The sequence below is a fragment of the Centropristis striata genome, chromosome 5 (assembly GCF_030273125.1).
Source record: "Centropristis striata isolate RG_2023a ecotype Rhode Island chromosome 5, C.striata_1.0, whole genome shotgun sequence".
Taxonomy (NCBI): domain Eukaryota; kingdom Metazoa; phylum Chordata; class Actinopteri; order Perciformes; family Serranidae; genus Centropristis; species Centropristis striata.
In genome coordinates, this window is record NC_081521.1 from 29,431,158 (window position 1) to 29,456,106 (window position 24,949).

The following is a 24,949-nucleotide window of genomic DNA, read 5'->3' on the forward strand; positions in this document are numbered from 1 at the left end:
TGTCTCTATGAAATAAAGCAATAAAAATGCCAAAAAAATAACCTTTAAAAAAAAAAAAATGTTTTAAATGCCTTAAAATTCTAAAAATTACTTTATTATAGTCTTTTAATACTTATTGAAATTTAGTTTGTTCACAAGTTACAGAAAAACACCATGTTATGGGATGTCCAAAAATTGTCATACTGTACTATATTGATCAAAAACAACAGAAAGAGCCATCTTATGAGATGTCCAAAAACTAAAAAAAAGTCATACTATAGCATGTCGATTTTTGTCAAAAATTGTCCAAAAATGACCCCTCAAAAAAAGTCATAAGAGATAAGAATGGACAGTTTGTTGTTTTTTTTTTTAATTATTTCTGTTCTGACATCCAACAGCAAGACGTCGTTACCCCTGAAACCCTTCTGTTTCCCTTATTGTTTTTATAGATCGGTCGTTAACAGTAGTTGTTTCCCCCAACTAAAACTTTCGCCATTTAATCCTATTTTGGATTCTTTACAATCTTGACAGTTAACACAGGTCAGGAATCTCACAGCATCGTTAAGGGTTAGCTTAATCATGTAAGATAATCTGTCAATTGATAATAAACCATGAAAATAATCAGGAATCTGGATGATTCATATTATTTGACAACTGTACCGCTTGCACCGTTGGGACCAGCAGCCAACTGTCACTTTCTGCCACCAGTTAGACTCCGCCCACAAAATATGTCATCATTGTTGATAAACAGTAAATTGGTCTATTACAAAAAAAGCTTACACATTTACTTATGTTTTGTTTTCTTATGACTCAATTCATTATTAGAATTATCATCAATAACTTTTTCAGATCAACTAATCTAAAAAGTTATCACACGGTGGACTTATCACGGTGGCATTACCAGACACACTAAATCCCTACACAATATTAAGTGTGTGACTCAGGAATTTATTCTTTTTTGCCAGACCAGAATTAATTCCTTAATGAAAAAAGATGGTGACCACAGAAAACCTACTAACTATCAACTGCTTAAACTCAAACAGACCTCATTTATCGAAATAAATTAAAAAGTAAGACTTTAACTTCAAGTTTTAGTTTCAGAAGACTTTTTCTGGGCGGAATAAAAAACTGCAGCAAGCCAAGCACTCCAATGTGAACAACATTTATTTTTTTAGACACAAATGCAATTAAATAATATTTCACAAACAGCACATATAATTCTCTGGGAGGGACACGCAGTTCTTTTAATCAGCAACAAGTAGCCTCACAAACAACATCAGGACCCAAACTAAAGGCAGGGGTTTATCCAGTTAGTTGACTTTCAGTTCTATAGAAAATATGTTTATTCATAGATTTGGCACCAAGGAGTGTCAACTGAAGGAACAGATCATGCATTATTCACTGTACTTTAAATATCTGTGTTAAAGGACAGATAGTATCCAATTAGTTACAGTTCAGGAGAAACAATGTCACAAAATAAGAGTTAGTATAGAAGATGCTACAGCAGAGTAGCATTACTGCACAGCAGAAACAAATATTGACGTACCATCATGCAATAACTTTAAAGACTGTAAAAAAACAATAAAAAAACAGCAATAATATGACACAAAACAGTTGTGGGAAAACTTTGTTCATGTCATTACCAGGAGCAGGAATATGGAAGATGGAGATTTTTCTCGCCAGTAACACAGCATGAGGTATTGTGGATAATTACACAAGAAAATGTCAACCAAAAAGACAAAAATGTATACAATGTTTCTAATTTGACTTTATGAATATTCTTTAAAGGTTGTTTTTTTGCATGACATTTATCAAACTCTGCAAAACTTTAACTAGGTGAGTAGTCTTGGCCATAGCCAGGTTTTTAGAAATACTGAGGCCATTAGTTGTAGACCTCCATGTTGCACATTTGTAAATTTTTAGGGGCTAAATGTAGATAAATTTAAAAATGCTAAGTCTATAAATACTGGAATCTGCCTTAGAAAATGCCAACCATGTGTATGTTTTTAACTGCAGACGGTAAACTTCTCATGCCTGACCTCAGTGTCCTCAGTGGTAGCCCTGTATGTAATTAATTGGTCAGTGTTGGATCTGATTTATACATTTTATTCAAGAGTTGTATTTAATGAGTCGTGAATGTTATTCAATGCTTGGTAGAGAAACAACAGACTTTGTACGGATACTCTGACAAAATGTAGTCGCAAACCATGAAAATCGAATAATTTAAAAATAAATACATCAAGAGACACCTTGAAATCACCATGACGAATTAAACAAACAAGACACAAGACACCAAAGGAAGTAAACACCTTGGCTACACAGATTGTAGTTCTTCTCTCATATTGCCATAGTAGCATATCTCATAATCTTCTTGTAACAAAGCTTTTCTCTTTTCACACGTGTGATATGTTTATGTGCAAATCTGTACATAGTCCTGATGTGAAATAGGGAATGTAGCGAGAATTTTGTTTGTGTTGTGCTGCATTTTCACTTCTCTGCTTGCACTGCCCCCATGCACAGACTGCCCTCCTCCTCGATGGTCTCCAGCTCGTCTGTGCTGATGGCCTCTGTGATTAAAGTCAACTCCTCACACATGGTCTCGTAGCGGTATGCCACACGGATGCCAGGAACATTGGTGCGCCTGATGTCGTTAGCCTCCTGCCCCTCCTTTACGTGCTGTGTGCCGAGCCAGGAACTCTTCACCTGATCCAGAAGAAAGTAAAGTTAAACTGTCTGCAGAACAATAGACTGAGGATTGACATATGGTATATTTGTAAACAGTTAAACTTGATAATGGGCTAAAAATAACTGAAACCTGCTCCAAAAGGAGAAAAGAGAGGGCTACTAGGAAAAGTGGGATTGCCACAAACACAAACTCTTAAAATCCATTTTCATGTGTCAGAATGTATCTGTATACACTGTGTACTGCATCTAATTCTCCTTTTTACACTTTACACTAGGATTATACTGCAATGTCCTTGCCCTCATCAAAAAAAGGTAACTGAAACCTTATTAGAGAATCCGCTCATCAGCACGCTGTTTCTGGCCAGCTCACACATGTCGCAGGAGCTCAGCTTCCACACCTGAGCAGCAATGCTGTACTCTTCCATCAAGGGTTCCTACACACAGCACCAAACAAATATCACAGTTAAAGCTGGAGTGCCCATATGAATGAATGTCCGGACTAGTCTACCGGACTTGTGAGGTAATCACATTTCCGATTTGATCTACAGTAAATCATTTATAATGAAAAAAACCCTCAGTCAGTCAGAAGTTTGGACACCTTCTCCTTTAATGTTTATTTTTGTATGCTGTAGATTAATAATGGAGACATCAAAAATACCCAATTTGATCCTTTTCTGTGTTGAATTAGTGCTCAGATGTACGTAACTTAGGATAAAAGCGTCAGGAATCAGGAATTCACTGACTCCAGGGCCACCTTTTGCTTTCTTGACAGCTTTACAAACTTTTGGTATAATCTTAACATAATTGATAATCTTAAACAATGAATGACAAGTGTGTCCAGACCTTTGACTGGTTCTGTATATTTAGCTTTCACTTGGTAGCGTTATCATCCTTATTTAAACATTTTAGTGAACTGACAACAAATGGACATTACAAATGTACACTGACCTTGGTGAAGTGAAACTGCAGAGGGTCGTCTGTGGATAGAGAGACCATGAGGCCTCTGGACAGGTACTCTGGCAGAGGGTTACGGTGGTAGCTGAGGAACAGGCTGTTATTGCTGAGAGGGGACATGGCGATACCTATCTGGGCCAAGTAGTAAAGATACTGCAGCACAGGAGCCTGGAGGAACAGAAGGCATAATGTTGTGTGCTGTCATAAACAGTGGAGTAGGAGTATGTTCATACTGCCGCCATACTGAGGTCAGACCTTCCTGAGCAGCAACCCGTGGGAAATGTTCTCTGACAGCATGAAACCAGACACCAGGTGATGGATCGGCCCCGCCTCCCCACAATGAGGACGAAGGACCAGCGTGGGGAACCCCCGCTGCCTGGAATGAAAAAAGGCATAGAAACGAGGAGGGTGACTTCTACGGATTAGGGAGGGATAACAGATTTCAGCTTTGTCTGGGGTTGTAAACAAGTACTGTGTGCATGAATTAACTTTTGTTGCTGTTTGACTCAAATCAGATGGCAGATGAATCCCAAAGGATGAGAGTGTATTACACACACACACACACACACACACACACACACACACACGGGTGTCCTACGCCTCAAATATGATGTAATGTATGTAGAATGTACAATTCTACATGAGCGTACAGACACACGCTGTGTAGTGTTTGTGGAAATCATTAATGCGTATAAAGCGTGTACGCCTATAACGGCGTCAGGGACTGTACCATTGCTCAGGCGCCAAACTGAGGAATAGGCTGTGCGCATTTATGCACAAGGTACACTGGATCATCAGGATCTGACAGTTATTAATTTTCTATGTTACCGGATTGTTTATAAGAAAGCACAACATTTTTTTATCTCAATATAACAAAGATCGTTTTCTCGTGAAAACAATTCTACAATTCTACAATGTCATTTAGCAGACACTTTTATCCAAAGCGACGTACAAATGAGAGTAACACAACACAAGCAAGGATGAAGTCAAGAAACATAGCAAGAACTCTTCCTTACACCAAAAATGTGATTGTTAAGACCTCACTCAGGATCTGGGTCCAGTAGCGAGTTGCAGTAGTCTAAACGGGATAACATGAGGGCCTGAACCAGGAGTTGTGTCGATTGCTCGGTCAGATAGGGTCTGATTTTCCTGATGTTGTACAGGGCGAATAGACAAGATCGGGCAATTGAGGACACAGAAACCTTGAAGGTCAGTTGGTCATCAATCATGACACCCAAGTTTCGTGCAGAGCTTGTGGGTACAAGTTGCAAAACAAATTAATTATTTCTTTTTTTTTTCGATACAGGTTTTTGTAATGCTAAGGAGCTGAAGTTGTATGGAGAGAAAAATGTCTCAAAATGATTACAAATATTCCACGGATTATGGCCCCCAGTTGGGCTGAGGTGCAGTTATGTACCTGCGCAGGTGATTCAGCACGGTCATGTTTGCATACATATAGTAGAGGTAGTAGGAGTAGGGCGGGTTGTCCTCCTCTGTCCAGTTGACTGGCAGCGGACTGTCCAGGTTGAAGATATGTTGCTCTGGTTTGGACTCGTCATCCACGCTGTCAAAACCCACAACCTGTGTGAGGGACAGACAAGACACCCATGAAACCCTCTGAGGTCTGGATACATGTGTATAATAGAACATGTTTTTGCGGCAAAGACTTCGTACGTGCTGAAGGAAGAGGTGCAGCTCCGGGTGGCTGCCAGGGTCGACTGTCACCTCGAACAGAGGCATGAAGATGTTCTCCAGCATCTCTTGGAAGTTGCACAGCTGTTTCTTTGTGTGGTAGACGTCACTTTGAGAGAAAATCACAAATCGAGGCACTAAATGTTACATTTCTTGTGCCCTTTTTAATCATGTATGCTGCAAATATTAAAAACATCTTTAGTGACTAATGAGGCCATTTGTAAACCCCAATAGGGGATACCAGTAGTAGAGTAGTCAGGTATTTTAGTTAAGTAAAAGTAGAAATATCACTGTCAAAAATAAGGTTAATAACATCAAACTTTAACTCAAGTAGAAGTACACATGAAATTATGTGTGTATAAATTATTATATGCTATATATCTTCAAAACGGTTGTCTTTACAAATGAGGAGGTAGAGCAATTTTCTATTATGTTGAGTAGTTTAATCTATAACAAATCACCAAAAAAAGGCACAATTTGTTTTAAATGTAAAAATCAAAATATATACAGTCATGGATAGTAAACAGGCTTACAGGCTCAGGGCTGCAAATGGGCCACCCTGCCTTCACCTACAAAATGTTACTCAGACATCTCTTCCCTACCAGGAAGAGCCAAAAAATGACCTCAAAGAAATAAAACAACAAAAAAAAAGACAGAAAAGACAAAATAAAAAATAAATAAATGAAAAAACACAAAACAGCTGCAAATGGCTACACCCCCCCAAAATGATACAATTACATAGGGAAACAAAATGACCACAAAGAGACAACAAAAAGAGGCTTAGCTAGTATAAAGTCTGTGTGTTTTGTTAATGTGGAGGGTTGTACGGCCTTTTGATTATCTGACCCATTATCTCATAACTCACCCATAGCTAGAATATTTCATAGTGGAGTAAAAAAGTAAAAGTGGCATGGAATTGAAATGGCACAATATTTTATTTAAGTAAAATACTAGAGCAAATGTAATATCTTAATAATAATAATAATAATAATAATAATACATTGTATTTAGAAGGCACCTTTCTTGGCACTCAAGGACACAAAAGAGATAAAAAAAAAAGAAACAACAATAAAATACACAAAATTAAGCACAATTACAATAGATGGGACAGGGCCGTAAATATCTTACATGCGTTGTACTTACAAGAGTCGTGGAACTTGAACAAGCCAGCGCACATTGCCGGAGTAGACCCGATATTTGACGGCCCACTTGGCCAGTTTGTCCCACTCGTCCCTGGAGCGTCCATAAATGGACAGCCTGAGCTCCACGTTCTGGTACTTACTCTCCTCCAGGTCTGCCATCACCTCCTGAGGAGCAGTGACACAAACAGTCAGCAGAGGGCGCCACTGACTCATGCACACATTCTGTAGCTTATCAGCAGAAAAAAAAATCATTGTTTATGGATTCAGTGAGCACCTTAATAATGTGGCCAAAGTATTTCCCCTCAATGTAGTTGTCTGTTTTGATGAAGATCTCTCTCAGGATGGACTCGCCAATGGGGTTGTATTTGGCATTGAACTTGTCAAAACGATGAAAAGTGTTACGGTCCTGCAAAATGAATGAATTTTAAATCACTATTTGCCATTTCAACATCAACTAGACAACGTCTTGGAACATATAAGCCTTTTATCTATCCACCATGGGCGTTACTCACTGCGTGCATGTCCAAGGTGTCCACGCTCAGGTCAAAGGCTGTCAGGTTCATGGACTCAAACACCTCCATCAGCGTCTGACCCTTGCCTCTTTCCACATGCACTATCTCCTTAGGATACTTCTTCATGGCCCTTTTAATAAACCGCAGAAGATGCTTCTGGTTCATGCAGGATGAAGCATGAATGTGTGTGTCAACCTGTAAAACAGATACACAAGACAAAAATGACATACTGGAGTCTGGACCTGGATTACAATAAATAATTCTGATAAGGCTCAGTAGAAACAGCTCTCAAGTTCACCTTACGGATATTGTAAAAGTCTCGATGTGGGACTTTCTTCTGCGCTGCCAGCTCTTTCATCTCATTCAGCAGGATGTGCATCTGGAACTTGGAGCTAAGATATTGCAGACGTCGGTAGCAGAAGGACTTTCTGTGGCAAAGAAAGGAACCAAAACTAGTTATGGGTGCTTTCTTAGATAGTCTTAAAATCTGGTCCAGATCCCCGAATTAAAAAAAAACAAAAACACTGTTCTGTGTTAAAAAATAAGGTAAACGTACACTGGTCCGTTGATAATGAGGGCCATCATGACGTTCATATCGGCGATGTACTCCTGCAGGTCTGGATACGGCAGGTCCAGCTCTGTGCTCCTGTTAACAATATCACAACTTAAAACTCTCTGCCAACAAAATGTCTAAAAACAGACAACCACAGCGAGCACTACGAGATAAAGCATGCAAGTGACTCATCATAAATATCTCACTTTTCCATAATGTTCCTCGTCGTGTACACATGCATGACACCGTCCACCATCTTGCAGCCGTAACCCAAATCATGGGGCATGCTGGCGGGGTCCGTGTTCTCATAGGGGTGTGTTTCAGAAACAGGTGGGTGCATTGAGGCATCTAAGAGGAAACAGAATGTTGCACTGTGTCACAGCTCTGCGAAAGGTGGGAAGGTGGCACATGCAGCTATGGTCTTATTTTATCAGCTTGCACGTTGTGACAGCCCAGTCAGGGGTGTGTGGCAGATGGATTGTGAAATCTGTGGGTTTGCCTGGTTACAGTAGGTCTTAATGTGAACGTATGGCACATGACAGTGACTTAAATTCCCATGTTAACATTTACCCATGGAAATGAGAAGATTACTAATTATTTTTAAAGTGATCAGGAATAAAGCTTCAAATAACAATTCTTTTTATTGGCTAGCAAATTATGAAAGGGGTAATGTACAGTGAGTGTGTCATTATAGCTAAATAAATCCAATAACCACCAGCTCGCTGTATAATAATATTACACAGCTACTTGCTAAGGAAATCAATAATTTTATTGATTTAAAAATTACTTCATTGATTTAAAAAACATTGAATTGCTTCCTCCAACTCCGTCCATAGCAGTACAGACTGTAGAATGCCCTAATTCAATCATAATCAAGTATTCAACAAAGTAAGAATTGGATTTATTATACATTTTATTGTTGTTGTTTTTTCTCCTGACACAATCTATTGTATGTCTGTCTGTCTTACTGTGACCTCAGTCTACTTGTTACATTCAGCTTTTTACTGCTTTTTTGCTGCTAGTTTTCCCCTCTTTTGCATTTAATGTCTAAGGAAAGAGAATGTCTTAGGCTGTAAAGATTTATTTATATATTTTTTCCTTTTTTGAGTTATAAAAGGGTTTATTATTATGTGCATTTTTTCTGGACTACTACTACTATCAGTAAATATGAGAAGCTCGAACTAGAAAATGCTAAAGATGATTTAATTATCAGAACTGTTGTTTGAGAATAATTTTCTATATTTTCTTTGTGTGTGTACCTGCAATGGCTGCTGTTTCTGCGATCTCCTCCTCATAGATTTCTAAGTCCAGAGGTCTCTCACTCAGCTCCTGCAGGTAACGAGCCGTAGTCCTGCAGAAACTCTGCAGCGACAGACCCATATACTTCTGTCTGATAAACAGAGCCTTCACCACACATTTAGCTGCATCCAACAGATCTGTGAAGGGGACCTGGATGGAAAAACAGTAGGATGAAGATAGAAGAAATGAAAAAAAAGGTGTCTTATTGAGAGAGGAGGTGTTATTTAATTGTAAGAAACACCACGAAAGAAGAGCTTCTACTAAGAAACAATTTGTTCTTTTCTAATTCTCCCTGCTTTACTGGGACTCCGTCTTACCCCACATTTCTCCTCTCCAGAAATAGCGACTCGCTGGTACTCTCTCTCTGGAACCACTTCTCTCTCTTGCAGGTCAGGAGCTTGGCTCTGCTCCTTCATGTATCTAATAATGGATCAACAAACAAATCACTTAAATTATCTCCTATTTAAATGAGCTGTATGCAGAACTGAAAGATGAAGTATGGAATGAATGTTTAAAAAATATACACGATTGCTCTGTGAATGTCAGACATTGCCTTGCTCAGTCTAAGACATTGCAGGCTCTATTATTCTAGAGAAAAACTGATCAGTTTCATTCCTGATGTTTCACCCATTTGCAACAGATGCAAGTCTACGACTGGTAACTTAACACATTCTTTTTGGTTATGCAGTAAATTGTACACATATTGGAAAAGTATTTTTCACTGCTTTTATATGGCTTATGACAGTTTTGGGAATCGGATGCGCTTGTAGCCATTCTCTGGGCAACTACCCCTTTGTCTTCTGCCAATAAATATGAGAAAAAAGCTATTCTATTTGGAATTGTGATTGGGAAGCAGTTAATCCTTCGGGTATGGAAGTCGGACATTGCACCCACGTAGGATCTGTGGTGAGAGAAATGCCAAATGTGCTTCACCTGGAGAGACTGAGGCTTTATAATGAAGACAGGAGAGACATATTTGATAAGATATGGGACCCTGTACTGCAACTGTTTCAAGGAAAGAACTAATGTGTTGATTACTGTAAAACACCTTGCTGTGTGTGTCTCTCAGTCTACCTTTACTTTTTACAGTTTTTTGTGAATAAGTATATTTATTTTATTGTCATGACTGTGGCTACTGTTTATTATAATTTCTTTACTTGTGATGTGCTGACCCTGTTCATGTTTTTTGTTTTATTTGTTAGTTTTGGGGTAGGGGTTGATGGGTCCAACATGTGTTTAAATTATTTCCTGTTCTAGTAGTTGTAGGCATGGGTACCCCAGTTGCTAGTAGCCAGGGGAAAACTCACTCGAGATCTGTGGCACTATCAGTCTTCATGAACTCCTGTTTGGCTCGCAGCAGGATGTCAGGTTCAAACCTGAGCACAGAGAGGATCATCATGGCTTCAGGATCAACAGAACAGAGTCAAACACGCAACAACAAACACAGAGAACAAACACAGTCACGTCTTGGCATATTTTTTCTGTGTTTACTTTCCCCTCATTTCATTTTAAACTGAAAACACTGAGAATATCCTATTCAACAAAACAAGTTGGAGTATAACAGATCTAAGCCCAGAAGCACAGACATTTCTCCCCTTAAATTAACCTACCTAATAATACAGCCATGAACAAAACAAAAAAAGTCAGAAAAATAAAATAAACAGGTGCCTTCATTATATCAGTATATACATATTCATTATACCAGGTTCCTGTACAGATTTAGGGAGATATTTCCTCTATTAGACTTGTTAAAATATCCTCTCTCCATTAATCTGTAGCCAATTTCATCATCAGCTCAATTCATTATTTAAAAACAAGTCCGGCTAGACGATTTCCAGTGTCTCAATATTATTCTACATCCTGCTGTTGTAGCCAGACGGACCAATATCCTCTTTCGTTCATTTAGTCACAGCATACATAAAGCTGGGGATTTAATCAACAGTAATTGTAACAATGCACCCAAGAGAGTAATTGATGTGTCTGTAGGTTAATTAACAACTTCCTCCCTTACTCTGAACTTACTTGACATCCTGGCTGATCTGTCGCTCAAGGCGGTGACGTCTCTCCTCCAGCTGTTCGATGGGACTGTCCTCTGGAAACTCATAGGGAGCACTGCGCATTTCACTCTCCGCTAATGTGCGGGAGAAAAGCTCCTGCACACATACACACATAAAGTAAACAAACATGAAAGTGCACACATCTAGCCACAAATCAGTTTTGATTCATTAGGTTGCTAAGTGAGAACAACCACTGGGTACTAACCTCAGCAATCTCCTTGTACTTCCCGTCCATGGATGTACGCAAGTCAATGGATTGTTTCAAGGCCACAGGGATCCCAGGCAAGGAATGCTGGGTAGTGAGGAGGTGGCGGGCACCACGGAGATCAGCTGGAGATAGGGGGGGGGGGGGGGTCATAAAATGAGTGAGAAGCTATGCATATTTGGCAGTACTGAAGAAATTATTTTGTAGAATAATATGAGCCTTATTCTGAGGCCTGTTAACCTCCTAAAACCCACCAGACACAAACTTAGGCTGTATGTTGTTTTTAACACACATTTTATAGCAAAGTCCACTCAGGAGTGGGACGGGGGTGACTGCCTCCCTCTGTGCCCCCTTGTTAGAGAAAATGCAGCAAAAGTATCCTCTTGGATGGCAGATAAAACTTGATAAAGTTCCGCCCTTCCAGTGGAGAATGAATCAGGTGAGGCCCAGAGGCCTGAAAGTGTATATAGGTGTAGTTAACAAGATGTAGAAGGCATTTGATAATTTCTATAATGTAGTTCTTGCATAAAGCATGTCCTAGTTGAACCATGTTTGAACTGATGGAGAAAATAAAAAAAATAGGATGGGTGTTAAAAGGTTAAGGCCTCTATCTTCTAATTATAGTCAGGCAAGTAAAGCCTAATTTCTGTAGCTCTAGAGACAAACACATCAACTCATTTCAGATATCAAGATTATGAATCACTTTTGCTTGCAGCAGCTGTATCCCATTAACTGTCAATGGGCTTATCAACCTTGATAAAAGTAGAAAATGTCTTCTCATTTAACCCAGCATGGAAAAAGTGGGCTAGACATGAATAAGAATCAGATAAAACCTGCTAAACCAGTTTGTTGAGAGTGATCTGTCTTTATGGTTCTTTATTCTTTAAACATCTCATTAATTCACAGTGACCAAACCAGAAGCAGAAGCTTGTTGTTGCTCCGTTAGTGGGCCTTCACACAACAGCGGAGGTCTGAGCTCAGCGGCTGTTTATGCCTCAAGACACAATGGACCATTCAGGTGGAGAACCCATCAGCACATACACCGGCTAATACCCTCCATTGTTACCATTGCACGACTCAAGTTTTATACAAACGCAGTTGTCATGGAAAGTGAAGGAGGGAAAACGAGGGGGGGGGTGGTCACTGAAAAAACAACAACTGAGTGGATGTTTGGAGGGGAGGCTGTCAACAGCGATGAGGAAAACAGAGATGTTAGGCGTTCGGTGAGGGGAGACAATGCCTTCACTACTGTGTCTCTCCCTCGGGTGTATATTTAGCAGCCTGTCTGCAATGATATTAATCTTCCCCTTGAAACTACGCACCTGCCACTGAAATATTCATCATCCTGTTAAATATTTCATCCTGTGTGTGCTAGAGTGTCTGTTGTCTGTCAGTATTTATAGAGTGTACACACACAACAAGGTCAAAGGGGGTGTTCTGTAGGGTACCTGCAGCCTACATTGTTTTTGTACTCTTGTGTCCCGTCTAAATTAAGAGTGTAATTTATTTAACAGAGCATGTCTGAGTCTGTCCACTCTATGGGAACAGTAAAAGAGACCAGAGAGGCCAATTAACTGGGCTGATTGGGACTCGACAAAACGCTTCATTAACGGCACAAAAACACTTGAGGAGGCAGGCAGAATGAAATGGAAAGAGGTGCAATCATCGGCCAGACCACAACTCACCATGTTGTTTATTGCTTTCTGCTTAGCACCGTCCAATCAACACATCCCACTCAACACACTGTGCAAGTTTGCCTGCACAACAAGGCAGCAACGTCACAACATACACAAGTATCTCAGGCTAAAATACTTCTGCAAACACAAAGGGAAACGAAGACTTCTTCAGTGTATGAATATTTAAGTGGGCTCATGCTTTGACCTTTAACAAGACTAAATAGTTGAGCTCCAACACTGAGCTTTGAGTCTGAGTAAGTTTGAAAATGACCTTTCTTGAGTGAATATGGTTATAAAAGTACATATTTGGAAAACATAAATACATATAGTTATAATAAGTTCTTAAAATGAAAGAAGCAAGAATTTTAATTATAACAAATTATAAATGGTTGCAGAAGATGTAGAGTATGTTCCAGTATGAAAAGTAATAATAGACTGTGACAGTGTTTGTCCCCTTCCTAATATAATCAGTATTATAAGTGTTGAGTTTTCATTCATTAGCTGAGATATTATTCTACAGTGTGTTTTTAATGGAAGTGAGAAAAAAATGTTGTGATCCATTTTCTACGTCTGCTCTAGATTATTTTCTCTCCTGTGTTTATGAAAATATTTTGGCAATTGATTTAAAAAAATATATTTTATGGCTCATCAATTGTTTGCTGATGTAATACTCATTTCAGCAAATCAGCATATTGTGTGTTAGCAAGCTATGTGACATTACTGTCACACCTTTGTATATACAATATATGTACATTGTAATAAAGATGTGGTATAACGACTTTAAAAGTCATCTAGAAGAAAACATGAATGCTTTTAATTCCATTTAGAAGATGGAGTAGTGGTGCCCTTTAGCCCCTGTGGTCGAAATGAGTATTACAACAACAAACAGAAAAATTATCCTGACAAAAAAATAAAATAAAATAAAATAAAAATAACACCCAAAAAGGCCTTTTTAATGCCTGCTTTTAAGAAATAAACACAGGACAGAAAACAATTTAGATCAGACTTAGATAGAATTAGAATTTTTTCTCGTCTCTCAGGGCCTCTGCAGTTTTTGCCATTGAAATAAATAAAGTTGTATTTTTTAATATTTATTGACAATTAGTCTAATTTAGACCTGAAACGATATACTGATCAGTCAATCTATGAACTGTAAGTCATTTTCAAAGCAAAACACTAAACATTCCCTGGTTGCAAGTACTTAATTGTGAGGATTTACAGTTGTTGTTTTTTTTTTAATGTCTATAATTTTATACTTAAGATAATAAGTGTATAAATTTGAGGTTTTGAACTCCTGGTGAGACAAAACAACGCATTGGAGGACTTCAGCTAAAGAGTTAAGAAATACTGCATAATGGACATTTTGCAAAGAAATATAGGCAGACGAATCAATAATAAATGTAATTGTTACTTCCAACCATAGTAAAAATGTAAAGGTTAAAGACAAAATGTTCAGTGTTCACATGTTATGATCATCTGCAAAAATTATGGAAGAACCTTTGCTTGGGTGAATAAAATATATAAATAAGAAATAATACCGTTATAAGTAACTTCCATCTATCCAAAGCCAGCTTGAATAAATAACAATAAGCCAATCTGTTCTCCAGTCTCAGTCACAAAGTCCACAAAGTCAAACGACAGATAGATGCTCCTCCAGTGACAGGAGGGAGCACGTCTGTGTCATGTAATGGCCGGCCAAGATGGTATCTCTGCTGTCGGTCTGGGTGCACATCAGTTTGTCATGATAACAGTGGACACTGGAGTGGAGGGTAGGAGGCGACCAGCGGCAAAGACATCTATGCTGGGCCAAAGCTAAGCCAAGCCTAGCCAAGCCAGCCGGGCCCGGAGCTAATCCCCTAATGGCTGCTATATTTGGACCGGTAGCATCTACTGTTACATAAGAACTCACCCCCCCGTTGGAGAGAAAATCACACAGAAATTCAAATCAGCCATGTTTCCCTCGAACATATACATCATAATCTATCCGGCTGAAGCTTTTATTGATCTAAGAGGAGGCAGAGGAAAACAGCCTGACGGCTTAATGCAACATGAGTAAAACAGATTGAAGGCAACCGGCAACTAATACGTGTGAATCACAAACAATGCAACACATCATATTCCACTGCCTCAAAATGAGGTCAAATAGTATCAGCTTGCAGAGGGACTTCCACTGCATGCATTATTCAGCAGCAAAACAGAGTATGAAGATCCCTAACTCTCAACTCATACCGGATGGTGCGGTGTAATAGGCCCCTAGGGATGAGATCACAAGTGGAAAGTTATCCGAAACATGCAGGCCAGAGGGGAGCCAGAGGTCAGGGGTAAAGGGACATCCTGTGAAACTTCATCTACAGTTCTGCTTTTTTTCCCTTCCTTTCCTTTTTTTCTACCTCGCCTTATTTCTTAGAGACACAACACTAACAACATTTGAACACACACACAAAAATCCTGCATATCAAGAGATTCCCCTTCCTTTCTTCTCTCTTTTTTCTACCATCATGCAGGCCATGCATCATCAGCCGCTGTCTACCTGCTTCCATTGACTATGCAGATTTGCTATTCAGCCCACAAGAAATGCCAGTGACTCACAGCCTCTGTGGCAAATGTCTCATAGGAGAACCAATACTTACTCACTGCTCACATGTGTCAGTGCTGCTGTGCAAATCAGGAATACCAGTACAAACAAAACAGCACCCACGGTCAATTTTGAAGGGGAACTTCACCAAGACCTCATCTCTTATGTTTTTGTGTACATTTCTGAAGTTGGTCCAGGACGGAGTGACCACTAAAAATCCTTGTTTTCCCCACCAGGCTCAGATTGCTATTATAAGTGTCAGATAACACCAAGGTAAGATGGAGAGTTTTGTTCTGAAATCTCTCTTGAGAGGTGAAACAGTGGAAACAGGAAAAAGAAGTGTTGTTGTGTTTGAGCCCAGAAATCATAGCTTAGTGTTATCTGCAGTGACCACTTTGACCAAGATGCTTGTACCACTGCCAGACAAAGAGTAGAAGCAATAAAACACTTGCTGCTCCAAGAGTGGACAGAGCTGCTGCAGATAGAGCAAAGGTAATGTTATTAGCTAAAGTTACTGACCTGGTATCGGTGCACATGAAAGCATGGCAGGATAACGGCAAAAACAATCACTCTATAAGCCAGGAGCAGGTGCAAAATATCAACTGATTCATGACTGACCATAAAATAATTATATAGATGAATAGCCCTGAGCGATTACATTGCAGACTGTTTTGTGGTTGCCAGCTGCATTGATCTCACAGTCACTGCGACACAATATATATGGAAAAATAGGTGTTCAGGTTGAAAAATTGCTACATTTCCTTTGAACTAAAATTGTATATTTTTTAAAATCTGTCAATACTAGTGCTGATACACCACCTCAGTTTCAATAGAGATAACAAAATGATACCTGTTCATGCTATATGCTTCAAACAAGTTTCAAGGAAATTCCTCCCAATAATTTGTCCATAATCCTGCTGACAAACAATCAAATCAACCAAAAACATATCCTCCTTTCATGAGGTAAATATGTCAAACACACAATTCAATATACCAACAGTTAAATCTTGCTGCTCACTATCACATAGGGACAAACACATATATGCATGGCAGAGTAAACGCAGCAGGATTTAACGACGCTCCTCTGCTCCTCTAAAGGAAGCCTACTCATCCAGCATCTCTCATTTGCTCTGCATTCAGCAGCTGGTGTCTCTCAAGATGTGCAATCAGTATCTTTGGTTTAGTCTCTGCAGCTGCATGAATACTGCATGTCTGCAGGCCGATGTTGGTATTCAAGAAGAAACTTTTTTCCTGTGTTTCCTTTACTGCTGTCAGCATTCTCCTTTGAACCATAAAGAAAAGGAAAGCTAAAAATATAAAGGCAGGATGCCCACAAGCCTTGAAAACAACTCTCTCGCTCAGATCCCACAGTTGCAGGTGCAGTAGCACAATTTATCGATCTGCTCGGCTTCTTCGCGCACAGTTGCACCTTTATCTCCAAAAGACATGAGAAAGCAAGTTTGTGGGACAATCAATCGACACACATTCTGCTTAGCACACTAAAGACAGCATTGCTCAGGGCTGTTACACAAAGCCATCAAGGGACAGGCAGAGGAGAGTGGTCGTGAGTGTGCAAGAGCGAAAGGAGGAAGGGGGAGGGTTAGAGGGAAGAAGAGGAGAGCGTTATTTGTGCTTTTGCTCAGGATGAGGGTAGTGGAGCGTACCTGTCTCCTCAGAGTCTGCGTTAACCAGCAGCTAGCAGGGCCAAGAGAGGAGAGAGAGACAGAGAGAGGGAGAGAGACTGTCCTGGCAAGGAGATGGAGCATGCCAAACAACAAACGGCCCAGGATAGCGTCTGCTGTCCTTTCAAGATGGGTCAAACATGATGGGAGGAAGGGATGAAGAACAACAAGAAACATTTCAAACACTCAGTCGAATGACAAAACTGGCAAAAAACACACATACGCTCTCATAAGCAAACTCACAGAATCAAAGAGTCATCTCCTCTATTCCCTTAATCTGTCCCTGTCATACATACAAAGAGCTGGTCCAGCAGATCCATGAACTCCCCCTCACAGCCCAGTGTGTGACCCCCCTCTGCTCTGTCTGCCTCCTGGTTCAGGCCAGCTGTCGCTGCACTAGCTGCCTCTGGAGCTGATCCTCCTCATTTAAATGCCTCTGACATCTATCTGGAACGTACCACAGGAGGACGAGGAGGCGGGGGGGAGATGTCGTACATCACAAGCGGATGTGGTTTCTCCTGCTGTTCATTTCTCCCACAGCACCCCCCTGTCCTCTACTTTATCCTCTGTGCTGTGTTTTGCTGAGGGGACCATGTGTTCGGGATGTTTGTGTCACCTATGTGTGTGTGTGTGTGTGTGTGTGTGTGTGTGTGAATAAAATGGTGCTGGCTCAGCGTAAGGTTTGAGATGTCATGGTCATTTTTTTAGCCAGCTGAATAGCGGCAGTCTGAAGGAGATGACTGTTTAATAAATGAGACCTTGCCTCTATGTCCTCTCACATGAATGAAATTAAAGGGCCAGCACGTTGTCCCCATTATGGTTACAGCAGTAATTTCTGGAACATGCTTTCCCATGCTATAAACACATAACTGTGTGTATGCTAAACCTGATGAAATAACACATTAATAATTTAATAAACTGATGCAATTTCATGACACCGAATGATAAATGTTTGTGAAATCCGTCATTGTGTCTGCAGTGTGCAAGTTTCTCGGCAGTCATATCTCTCCTCTTATTATACTTCTGCACTGAGTGTAAATTTGCTCTGGATAACAGCAACTGCTGCTTGAATTGCAAAGAATGTTGTAAAAAATGAATAACTTTCAGTCATGGTAGATCAAGACAACAAGACATTTATCCGTTGTTCCTGACCTTTAATTAAGTCAAGAAAGATTTGAAAAAATGCCCTTCACTGGGTGCCTAATTGAGCTTTTCAACAAAAATATATCGATTGAATCTGTTGTTAGCCGTGAATGCCATTAATTTGCCAATGTTTGCGCTTCTTATCTTATCTTCTCTTGCTCAATACTGTCTAGAGTTCAACTCAAGGTATCTCCTGAGCCTAACACAGAATCCTAACTAAGCATTTGTGTGGTTTTCTGACACTAAATAGTGAATTTGTTGGGGACTAGTTACAGTATTGAGTCAAGATAAACTCCAGTTACAGTTTATTGTTATGAAGGAACATGCCACCCAGTAACAGTGTTGCTCTTTGATCTGTTTTAACAGTGAGAAACAATAGAGCTCTATAAGATTAAAAGCTTTATCAGGCTTTGGCCACATATGAGAATGCTCGGTCAATTAATAGTTGTGTTTTCCAATATTGATTTGATTTTGATTTTTTCTTCTTTTCACTCTCTTTGCATTTTGTTAATTGATAAAAACAAACTATTAACATTTCTATTTTTGAAAAAAATCTTATTTTACAGCATTTTTTCCACACCTGCCTAAGTTACACTGTACTGTATAACAACAATTGATGAAGCTGTTGTCATGTTATTGCTGTTATTGTAGAAAAAAAGACAAAAAGGACCTTTAGCATGCAGTCAGATTTTCCAAAAACTCCAAATAATATTATTCAGGATGCACTAACGTGGCTTTTTCAGCTAGCCCCAATATTTCAGCTACCAATACCTGAAATTTCAGATAACATTGTTTAATTAATAAGCTGTATGATTCACTATGTGGAAGTGACTTTTGTATGAAAGGCAACATCATGATTGACTTAAACATTGCTTTCTTAACTTCTTAACGTCAAACAAAATGCCACAAAAATATATACACGTACATTTACTGAATTATTTATGATTCAAATAAAACAATGTGCAGCAGCAACTTGGTGAAAAATAATCACAATTTATAGAAATTTCAATTCAAATATTTTCAATGAAGCAACAATGTGGTCCAAACTGAAACTTTAAAATTCCAGTATATAATGTTTATAGTATAAACACACCCGAGCCATCTATTGGCCCAATATTAGTATCGGTATTGGTGTATCCCTAAATATTTTATATAAAGCTACAGCCATACGGAAATAAAAACTGATGGTTGAAAACCTCCTGACAGTCTGAAAGTCATACACGGCAAACACTTATGGAGATAACTGCTATTAAACTGGAGCAATTCAGTTTGAAAAGCACTGCTGACAAATTGGGCAGTGAAACCTCTGAGCACTACAGAGAGTCAAACACAATCTGACTACCCTCAAATTACTGCTCTGCCTCTCAAGGTTCAATTATTTTCAAGGTACTCTTGAAACAGATTTCAAGAGGAAGAGTCAAACTGTTGCGGCCCAGAGAGTAGCACAACAAATCAGATTGTTGTTCTGTGACTCATCAGTGCAGCTGCATTTATTCAGACCAGGCTCCCTCTGGAGGTCGAATGCTGCATCACATGCTACACTTACAGTAGAAAGAGGGGTATCTCAAAACTCTACAAGAGAACAGCACTTAAAGAAGCAGTATGTAAGATTGAGTGGCATCTAGCAGAAACGCTGCAGATTAAAACCAACTGAATACCCATTTCTTAACCCCTTCCTTTCCAAGCATGTACAGGACCTATGGCGACTTTCAGGTGAAAAAATGTGAAAGGCCATCTCTAGAGTTCTGGGCTAATGTGGAAACATGGCAGTGTAATGTGATGGACTGCGTAGAAGAGGACGCAGTCCCTATTTAGATATAAAGGGCTCATTATAAGCTAAAGAAATCACGACGACTATTATTTTCAGGTGATTATACACTAATGGAAACATAGTTATTAAAGTTATATTCCATTTCCTCCAATAAGACCTTTAAGCACAAGAACTTACTTCCACTACTGAATAAAAGGAGCCAAAAAAACTAAACACTACAATATTTCAGCCACTATTATTTGCTATATTTTCAGATTATGTCTACAGCAACATTCACTCTACCTTTCAAACAAGACACTGGCTCTTCACAGGTCGGTGTGTTGCAAGACAGCAGCTGGCATCAAGTAACTGTATATCTATGCAGAGATATTCCATTAAATATGAGCAACAACACAGAAAAAGGTGGTCCCACCCACAGGGCACAAGTCCATTAGACCTCTAACAGGCCAGATGTTGGTTCATATAAGCAGCAAAGACGCTAACATCTAAACAACAGTTCACAGTGCAGAAACACACGAGGAGTGACTCACTGAAGGTTATCGGATGAAGGTGTGTTGGGGTTGGGAGTCAATCATTATTTGTACAGATTGCATTACTCTGGGGAGTGACTGGCTTAACATTTAACTTACATGGTCTCTTTCCTGTAATTAGTGCAATTGTTCATGACACAGACCCTGACATGTGTGGCTATGCAACGATGACAAGGAGTGACACAATTAGAGGAGGCGTGAACAACGTGGGCAAAGTAGAATGTGTTCAAAGGTCAGTCATTAACCTCCTGTACTGTATGCACAATCTTTCATAATAATGGTCTGATTGTAGAAAAATTAATTCACGTTTTAAATGATTGTAGCATTGCTTTCCTGCAGAGGTGGAAAATAACTCTATACTGATTGGGTTGTCAAAAGCATCAATACTCAAAAAAGTATCGATACTAAAACGTTGTATCCGGATACAATACTCATTTTCAAAAGTATCGAGTATCTGAAGCTTGTAATCATAGTTGCAGTTTCTTTTTGCACAACTGTTTTTTATTAAAAAAATTTAACCTGTGGTTCTTTTAATTTTTACATGTTGCATTTTTCTTGTTAATAAAAATATATCTGTTAAATTTTGGGGTCTTTGTTTTTGTCCTTGTGGTATTGAAAATGGTTTTGAGTATCGAATATTTTCCTGAGTATCGGTATCGAGTTGAAAATTTTAGTATCGTGACAACCCTAATACTGATGTTAAATATTGTACTTTTTACCCCACTGAATCTATCAGCCATGATTACTAGGTACTTTGCACATTAAAATTTCACCTACAAAGGACCCGGAGAGAACACACACTGACACGGGGAGAACATGCAAACTCCACACAGAGCCGCAGGCCAGAGTCTGACTGGCGACCTTTTTCGTTACTAAAATTCTACTTACAAATTAATGCATCACTAATAATAATATAATAATATATATGATATTAAATTTGGTGACTCTGGGGCAAAATAATCAGTCATAATCTGTGCTCATCACTCCATTCAGAGTAAATAGACTCAGGACCGGGCCACTGCTCCAAAGGGGCGAAACCACACTGACAAAGTTACAGGAAATAACTCATCAGAGAGCCCTGTTGTCTCTAACCTATCTTTGTCTGCGCTCTTTGCATCTCTGCACAATCATTGCAGCTGGGCCATGACTGTAACAGCTCTTTAGCATTAGCAACGCTTTCTACCTACCTGTATAAATAGGACACACAAGAACCTTACAGAGGTCCTGATTGCTTGTTTAAAGGCTGAATGTCTGAATGCGACCTGTGTGCTTTTCACCGTGGATTGAGTGTTAATACTTTCACTGTAGTTATTGGGCATCCAGATCTGCTTAATAATCAAATAAGGGATGAGATTCTCACTATTTTACAATGTGGGACCTTTAAGTGGTTCAACAAGTGTAAAACAGCACAAGGCAGAAGAGGCTAACTGGTGAGTGGGTGGCGCTCTAATCTAAGAACTACCTTTTTCACAGCCAGAGAAGTGACTCATGCGCTGCCGTTCACTCCACAAACCCTGCAATAATGTGCTAAATATGGACAACACTATGCCTCAGCCTCTCACATGATAACTGTACAAGAGAACAGAGGCCTGTTTGATGGACATGAAGGAGTTTGTTTTGTGTATAGGGGGTCCATAACCTTTAGTGAAAGCTAAGATGTGAGGGATTCAAACTCATTTACCGCTGATTAGATGTGCTGCAGCCTTCCACGTCCATTCAATCTGCTGATTGATCGTCCAATTAGACTGGATCGATAGTTCAGGACACTAATAGGATAAAGCTCCTCCAACGTGCCGAGTGCTGATTTACACAATTATGGAATGAAAGTGTTAGATGATAAATAATTTATGATCCGAATGCAGCAGTTCCAGTTATAACAATAACTTTGTTAAATATTCATTGAGCATTAAAAGACATGACACTGGCAGTGATTCAAATGCATTAAATTATCGTGTATCTGCAGCTGTTTTCATTTTACGCGGACTGTACTGTATAATCTGCCCAAAACTAGATTAGTGCCCTTTTGAAAAAATACAGCAAAAGACGATGAGTCACCTAAATGTCATATTCGCCTACTCAGATGGCCCCCTGTATGCTGTAACAACATAAAATGTGATTGTTATCTTAATGTGCTTCTGCAGAGACTGTTTAAATCAAACCCCAGAGGCAGAATCTGTGCTGTATGTCTACAGTTTAAAGACAGAAAAAGAAATCAGTCTGTCGAATTTCTAAAGACAAGACTTCCTCTCATCACTCCAGCAACTATTTACTCCTCCAGACGGTTTCTGTAATAGCTACTGTCAGCTATGAGCTATAAATGAGGGTAATCACAGAGAGCATCCTGATTGGACAGGGGGGGTTGGTGAATCATTCAGACCGCCAGCTGCTTATTTATTGTCAGGACTACAAATCCTTCTCTGCCCACCTTGACAGTCACTGTAATGTCACAGTGTGTAATTTTCATCGTATGTGTCCTCAGTGGTAACATGACCTGGGTGACTTTTAAAGATACAGCATACTTTAAAGGCAATGTTTGTTATGTAATCCTAATATTTCAAAAAAATCTACCAGTAGAGGGAGATTATATCATCTGCCTTTAATACAAATGAGCTAATTTCAAGATATCAACAATTTATATTCATTGACACAGTGCAGTACACACATTTTTCTGCTTTAATGAATGATTTCAGTATGAACTGAATTAACGTTTCAGAGAAACAATTCAGATTGAGAGATGACTCTCAATGAACAGAGGGAGGGATATATAAATGACTGGCATTTCGTCATACGGTCACTCTTCACTCTTTGTAGTTTGGATGAAAGGCTGACCAGCGTGTGCATACATCAGAGTGAAGGCTAATCCTCTCATTCAGCAGGGGATCAAGAACTGAGGTACCAACCTACATATTCTCCCCAGGCCACAAACTGCCATCAGCCTTCATGAAAAACATCACATTTGTACAAGCAACACGTAAATAATAACACATATAAAGTATCATCAGGTGCATTTTTTTCACCTTGTAAAAGGGTGCCAAAGCCAGAGGGTCACCAACCGACGAAGGAGCATGTAAAGATTTAAGTTAAAACAAGAAAAAAAATAGTTTTCACCTCAAAACAACAAGTTATGCAACCTGCAAAATTCATACTGCATCGGCTGATCCGACTGCAAATTAACTTCTAGCTGATGCTGCAGAATGTAAATATACATGTTGTGTCATTTATAAAAAACAAGCCTGAAAATAAGGGACAAAACTAAAAGCTAAAAGCCAGCGCACTGGCACGAAACTGAAGGGTCTGAACGCAGACACAGGCATCCTCTGCTACACCTCCCTAATCAACAGGTTTGCATTTCCCCAAACTATTCACGAAGAAAAAGTATTTCACCCTGTTTCTTCTTCTGATGAGTGCTTTCTCTCACTGGTAAATAATCACAAATCAAATTATAATGGTTTTAGAAAGTCGTGAATCACATAACAATGCAAAGTCCAGAGCCACAGTACCTCAGGCTCATTTCTGTTCCAGAACCAACACGCTCATCCCATCCTCCGTCCTCCCTCTCCATCCCCACGCTCCCTCCACTCACCTGTGCTGGCTGCATACTGCAGGCTGCCCCGTTTCCTGAAGGGGGAAAGAGGCTTGTTTTTTGCCCCGGCGGCAGTCCCTGGGGGTAGGTTGGAGGACATGATCCCAGGTTTCGTGGTTCAGCTTGGCACGGATGGGAAAAGGAGAGTTGATTGAGTCAGAGCTGTAGAGGACACAACGTCGGAGAGCCAGAGAGTAAGAGAGGAGAAAGAAGGAGGAGGAAAGAGAAGATATAGCACAGATGCTGGGAGCTTGAGGGGTTTTGATTGCAGTCAGTGCAAGTGTGTGTGTGTCTGTGTGTGTGTGTGTGTGAGTGTGCTACGTGCCTATGAATAGGGATTTCCAGACTGACTGCGGAGCATCCCTCTGCAGCGAAACAGGCCCCACCCCCTCTGAAAGGGCTCTGCCTCAGCTGCAGCGCTGATGGAGGCTGGGGGTGGGGGGGGGGGGGGGGGGATTGAGGGGCTCGGCTTCCCCCCTGCCACGCATAAACACACACATCAACACACACACACACACACAGGGTACAAAACACACACGGCAGCCTGCAGTCCTGTTGTTGCCATGACAACCACAAATCTGTGGGAAAATCAATGGGGAGAAAAGTTGTGGTTACAGTAGCATGGACAGTAAAAATGTTTTTTGAGTAATAGACACAGGCCTATGTTAAGAAATAAAATACAATTGATAATAAAAAAAATAATAGTACCCAGTCTATATACGGGGCAATGTAAGAACCTACTAACCTACACACTATAAAAATATTCATGATACATATGTAGCCATTCTATAAATGTGGCTTTATAGCAATTGGTCTATCAGTCCACCACTATGGTCCACACAGAAAAATCTAAACTAGTGGTTGGATTGCTGACATTTTTTTTTACAGTCATTGTACCCAGAGGATGAATC

At 39.8% G+C, this 24,949-nt stretch overlaps 1 protein-coding gene across 5 annotated transcripts; it reads right to left on the reverse strand.

Moving 5' to 3' along the window:
- Window positions 1-1,125: 1,125 nt before the first annotated feature.
- Window positions 1,126-24,500, reverse strand: ampd2b (adenosine monophosphate deaminase 2b). 5 transcript variants are annotated; one of them, XM_059333335.1, is made up of 19 exons: window positions 24,364-24,500; window positions 24,039-24,200; window positions 11,079-11,203; window positions 10,839-10,969; window positions 10,124-10,192; window positions 9,134-9,236; window positions 8,777-8,966; window positions 7,724-7,865; window positions 7,521-7,610; window positions 7,263-7,392; window positions 6,965-7,159; window positions 6,727-6,858; window positions 6,454-6,617; window positions 5,293-5,419; window positions 5,036-5,199; window positions 3,874-3,994; window positions 3,613-3,786; window positions 2,988-3,098; window positions 1,126-2,682 (listed from the first exon to the last, which is right to left on the reverse strand). In XM_059333335.1, the coding sequence occupies exons 2-19, from the start codon at window positions 24,136-24,138 to the stop codon at window positions 2,467-2,469; spliced, it is 2,484 nt and encodes an 827-aa protein (XP_059189318.1). In that variant the 5' UTR covers window positions 24,139-24,200; window positions 24,364-24,500; the 3' UTR covers window positions 1,126-2,466. The 5 variants fall into 5 exon arrangements, with proteins under 5 accessions (XP_059189318.1, XP_059189317.1, XP_059189321.1 ...); XM_059333334.1 differs by lacking the exon at window positions 24,364-24,500 and having other exon boundaries at window positions 24,039-24,273; XM_059333338.1 differs by lacking the exons at window positions 24,039-24,200; window positions 24,364-24,500 and adding an exon at window positions 17,308-17,327.
- Window positions 24,501-24,949: the final 449 nt, after the last annotated feature.

Excerpts from the sequence above, each read along its gene's own strand:
- ampd2b (XM_059333335.1), bottom strand. The coding sequence starts at position 24,138 with ATGTCCTCCAACCTACCCCCAGGGACTGCCGCCGGGGCAAAAAACAAG. Across the intron at positions 7,160-7,262 it reads ACTTTTACAATATCCGTAAG|GTTGACACACACATTCATGC; the intron begins GTGAACTTGAGA and ends TCTGTTTTACAG. Across the intron at positions 3,099-3,612 it reads TGCAGTTTCACTTCACCAAG|GAACCCTTGATGGAAGAGTA; the intron begins GTCAGTGTACAT and ends TGCTGTGTGTAG.